Source organism: Arachis hypogaea, chromosome 13 (assembly GCF_003086295.3).
Source record: "Arachis hypogaea cultivar Tifrunner chromosome 13, arahy.Tifrunner.gnm2.J5K5, whole genome shotgun sequence".
Lineage (NCBI taxonomy): Eukaryota > Viridiplantae > Streptophyta > Magnoliopsida > Fabales > Fabaceae > Arachis > Arachis hypogaea.
The window spans coordinates 20584650-20589920 of record NC_092048.1 but is presented as its reverse complement, the minus strand read 5'-3'; the positions used below and the strand labels follow the sequence as shown (position 1 = coordinate 20589920).

Here is a 5271-nt window from a genome sequence, read left to right as displayed (position 1 = left end):
CTGACTCTGTACTTGGTAACAATCCCTTCTGTGCACACTTCCTTCCGGGTTGACACAAAAGCAACAGAAATTGAAACGGCTCCTCGAACCAGATTCTATTAGATCTTATCCCGTAATTCGCTAATCTCCCTTGGTTGCGAACTTTTTTAGTAGGGCGGGTCGCTTTGGGGATCCCATTCCTCACGTCCACGGTCCATTAGATGGTCGGTGCAAGGCCAGAAATTTGAACACATTTGCCTAGCATAAGAAAAATAGAAGGTGTTCTTCTTTGAGGCAACTAACACACTAATTCTCTAGTTTCTTTAAACACATTGCTATACGCTACTCACTAAACACCTTAATTAATTCTCCCTATGCTTTCATAAGATGCATGTTTTTCTTCTCTCTAATTTTCTTTCTTCTCTTCTAATAATGCATGGATATCGACATGGACACGAGACATGACACGATACTAGACACGCTGACACATAAATTTTAAAATTTTATAAGACACTTGGGATATATATATATATATATATATATATATATATATATATATAATATAATATAATATAAAGTATTTTTTAGATAAATTGTAATGATATTTTGATATTTTATTAATATTAAAATATAAATTAATTTTTTAATTATTTTAATATTTTATTTTAATTATATAAAGTATTTAATTTTTTTTGTTTTTAATAAATAATATATACTATTTCTAAATTTATTTCAAGAATACATATTAAGAATAAAATTGGACACGCTGACATGTGATGATATTTATGTGTGTCCGAAAAAAAATTTATTTTTTTTATTAAGACACAATTAAATACAATAGATATATGTGTCAAGTAAATATCGATAAATGTCATATCTAAAATGTGTGCGACACTTAGATACGACAATTCAAAAAAATATTCGTACTTGGTAGCTTTTCTCTTTTTTGCTCATTCTAAAACCTCCTAATTAATTTCACTGTGTTGTATAATGCACGTTTCTTACCTATATAATTCAATTGATTCCAATGTTTTCTTTCCAAGTTCTTCGTTTCTTCTTAACTTTGAATATCGTATTCTGAAATTAGTGGCAGTTCTCTCTTTATTTTATATATACCTATGATTTTCATGATTGTTATTATTATTTGGCTGTACGATCTTTAATTAGACACTCAAAGCTCTTGTTTGAAAAGAATGACGACAAAGCTTGAGGTTAGGGATAATAGTGAGGCGAGATATAATTATTTTTGTTTTGTTGGGAGTAAATTTGTCTTTTTATTAATAAAAATATAATTTTAAAAATAATTTAACGTGAAGAACGATTTCGAATAAATGATGACGTTAAGAAAGATTTTGGTTTTCATCCAAAATTATAAAGGCCAAATTTGTATTTATTTTTATTTTTATTTATGAACAAACTTAAAATGATAATATTGATACAATTTTAAATGTTTATTTTAATTATTAATATCTTGTCAAAATTTTATGTCCATCAAACTGTATTTTTATTAATTCTTTTTTTATAAAATACCCTAAACAGAAACAAAATTTATAACTCAACAATTAAAAAAATTCATAAAATGTTATAAACTATAATATAAAAATTTAATTAATATGTACTCTAAAAATATGTTAAAACAGATAATAGCTAAACTCATCATTATTTAAAAGGATCAATAGTGCCCTAAATTTTGTTCAGAGACACAAACAATTCAAATTAAATTATCTCAATTTTTTAAAACTATAATTATAGCTAAATAAAATATAATTAATTCTTCAACTATATTATGTATACATTAAAATTAGTTATTAAAATTAATCATTAATATAAAATATATATTAAAATATAAATATATATTAAAAATAAATTAAATTATATATATAATATATTTATATTTAATAATTGATTTTAATGGATAAAATAATATTTTTGATAATTCTAAAATGATACTACTGCATTATTTATACATGTGTGCGCACATAGAGGCACATTTGAGTGACAGAGCAAAGAGAGACTGAGACAGTGTGGGACTTGGGAGAGAGGGAAAACACAAAGCAAAGCAAATCAAAGCAAACTTTTACCCCATGCCATCCTCTCAATCTCTCACCACAGCTTCGGTTCTCTTAGCCATCATTTGATTCTTTTCTTATGCTTTTTCTTGTGTTGTTGTTTCCCGCAATGCCCCAATCAAATCATATCATGGGTCTACAATTCTGAAATCAAAACACACACGAATCGTAGGTCTACTACTATCTCCCTTCACCTTTTTGAATATCTCTTGAATCTCTCTCTATCCATAATCCCAATACTTTTCTTTTTCTTTTTTAAGAAAAGACGCATAATTTCCACGCTTTTCTTTCTCCCCCACTCCTTTTCCTCACTGCTTTTCAAGTTTCAACCCAAAAGAGAAAATGCAATCATTCACATCCATTTTCTTCTTCACTTCATTACTCCCTCTACTTCTTCTCCCCATCTCACATGCCGGTATTCTCTCGGAACCGGTTAGCGACCCCAACCAGCCGGTCGAACCCAGCGAAAACCCTTCTTCCTCCAACACCGTCCCCGCCTTCCCGGTTCAAACCCAAACCCTCCCATGCCGCCTCGACCTCTCCAACGAACTCTTCGGGGGCGTCAACGCCGCCTGCGGCAAAAACCTCGACCGCAGCCGCTGCTGCCCCGTTCTGGCCGCCTGGCTCTTCGCCGCACACGCCCGGTCCGCCCTCCAACTCCCTCCTCCTGCTCCCGCACCCTCTCCCTCCTCCTCGTCCAGCTCCTCGGGCGAGCTTCCGATGATGCCGGACGATTCACAGAAGTGTGTTAACTCACTCCAGGACTCGCTGGTGAGCCGCAACATAAGGATCCCTCAGCCGAATGCGAGTTGCGACGCCATTCTGTGCTTCTGTGGAATCAGGCTTCATCAGATAAGCTCGCTGAGTTGCCCCGCTGCGTTTAACGTTTCGGTTACTCATCGAAACGCAACGCCGACTGTTGCCGTTCGTGACTTGGAGAAGAATTGTCGTAACGCTTCTTACGCTGGTTGCACCAAGTGCCTTGGTGCCCTACAAAAGGTCCACGCCCTAATCATCTTCATATTCATCACCATCACTATAAATATTAATACTAATAATTGTACTACTCTTGCTAGCTAGTACTATTATTATTATTATTATTGAGTTTTAGCTATTTCAATCATTCATTTTTGCTTTATATAATTGGACTTTTTAGTAAATTCATCTGCTTTTTTTAGTATAAACTTATTATGTCCAAAGAAATAATAACTATTGTTCGCACTAATTTTATTTTATTTATAAAAAAAAAACTCCAGAAGCATTATTGTACTTCTTGTGAGTTAGGTTGGGTATATATATATATCTAGAGTCTAAATGTATGTGTCTTGAAGATGTTTAAAATAAAATAATTAGTAGTTGAGTTTAGCATATTTAGTTGCTAGAGTGACATGGGTTTTGCAATAGGAAAGTTTTATAGAAGCAGCTTTTGTGATTTGTAGTTATTAAATAGCTATCAATAATAATTTTAAATAATAATTTTAATGGTATAAGATTGATGTAAAATTTTGTTTAATGGTTCACTTTTTTTTTTATTGATTATATGCAGGCTAAAATTGAATAAAATTGATGCTCTCTAGACTTTTCAGTTTATGGAATTCAAAGACATTGTATAGTAACTTTTATCATCCTTATAAACTAAAAAAGTTTACTTTTTTCACTAAAATTTTCTATTTTATTTCAACATTGGTTTAGCGAATCCCAATAATATACGATTAGATATTTAATTAGAAAAATTACAAGTACACGAAAATTAAATTGATATATCTATTGATGGCGGGTTATTTTTTATTTAAAGTGAAAAGTGAAGTTGAAAGTCATCTCATCTGGGGTGTTATGCACTATAGCCTGAGTCAGTTAGTCTTGTGTGTTTTTTTTGTTGTTGTTTTTTTATCCTCGCAATAGGGGGATTCTTCTTAGGGTTGGCAACATGCGAAAATGACATTACCATGTGCACACTCCAATTATTACAAACTTTTCTTGTTTTATTTACCCTTTAAGCACCTTTTTTTCCTCTCTTTTGATTACATTTCTTCCCTTTTACATTGCAAACAGTTTGTGCACTTGATATTCTACCTACTATATATCCTGAATAGTAAAATTAAACAGCAGCAATGTTTGATTTCTGCAGCTAAAGGGTTACAAGAACGAGACGAAGGGAGGCGGAGGGGGTGAATCTTCAAGGGTAAAGAGGATGTTCAACCGTGACTGTCAACTAATGGGGCTGACGTGGCTTCTCGCTAAGAATAAAACGGCATACATACCTACCGTTTCGGCCGTTTTGCGGGCAATCATGTACAGCGCGCACCCACACGAATCAAAATGTAGCCCCGATCAAGAGAACATGCCGCTGGCCGTTGATTCGCTCCAGTTCGACACAGGCCACGCCCCATCCTGGCCGTCCAATTCCTTGGTCACCATCATTCTCATTTTTTATGCCCTTTTTGTTTAGGGAAACAAAGAAGGGGTCCCTCCTTATGAGGGTACTTTTTTATTCTCTCTTATGGCCGTGTTTCTTGGCTGTTTGGATCACGTGAAGGGTGAGCTAATGGACAAAACCAGCGATGAGATTAGGAGTGGTTTGGTTCTGACACTTTTTTGGCTTAGTTTTGGATGGGGGGTTTGGGTTTGGTGTCTAGCTAGCTTGATCACTGTAAATTTCAGGATTCAGATTCCATTGACATGTCCTCTATATCTGTACATGATGGGTGCTAGTAAATACCAGGCCTCACATTTTGCATTGTAAAAAAGTGCCTTTTTCTTAATTTGTTTTTCCCAATTTTGATTTATGATCTTTTATCAATCAATAGTTGGAACTTGGAATATTCACCGTGGAATCAGGTCATTAATTTTTTACAATGATCATTGCTTCATTCTATTCAATAAAAAATAAAAAAGTTGTTTTTAGTCTAAAGTGCGATCTATAATAATAGGAATAATTTGATTAGCTATGAGGGAAAACCCCGTTGATTAATGAATAGTGTGCAAGCTTATTTTCACTTGACCAACCCGTTTATTATTTGAGCTAGCTAAATATTAGTTAATAGGGTATGGACAAATTTTGACTAAAGTAGGCAATGCACTAATCTGAAACCATAACTATGAAAGAAAAAGAATTCATAAAACTTAGTCATAGTACATGCTGTGGTGGAAAGGGAAAATGATGAAGAAATGAAAAAATGAAAATATTCTTTGATGGATAATTAGATAGCTATCACATGAAAGA

General features: G+C 33.4%; 1 protein-coding gene across 1 annotated transcript; it reads left to right on the top strand.

The window, feature by feature from the left end:
* Window positions 1-1935: 1935 nt before the first annotated feature.
* Window positions 1936-4870, top strand: LOC112737606 (uncharacterized GPI-anchored protein At4g28100). Its single transcript, XM_025787573.3, has 2 exons — window positions 1936-3047; window positions 4177-4870. Exons 1-2 carry the CDS (start codon window positions 2391-2393, stop codon window positions 4495-4497), a joined length of 978 nt encoding a protein of 325 aa, XP_025643358.1. The 5' UTR covers window positions 1936-2390; the 3' UTR covers window positions 4498-4870.
* Window positions 4871-5271: the final 401 nt, after the last annotated feature.

What these genes read in the sequence shown, in the direction of transcription:
- LOC112737606 (XM_025787573.3), top strand. Translation starts at nt 2,391, where the DNA reads ATGCAATCATTCACATCCATTTTCTTCTTCACTTCATTACTCCCTCTA. An exon ending in GCCTTGGTGCCCTACAAAAG is followed by an intron (nt 3,048 to 4,176) that starts GTCCACGCCCTA and finishes TGATTTCTGCAG; the next exon opens with CTAAAGGGTTACAAGAACGA.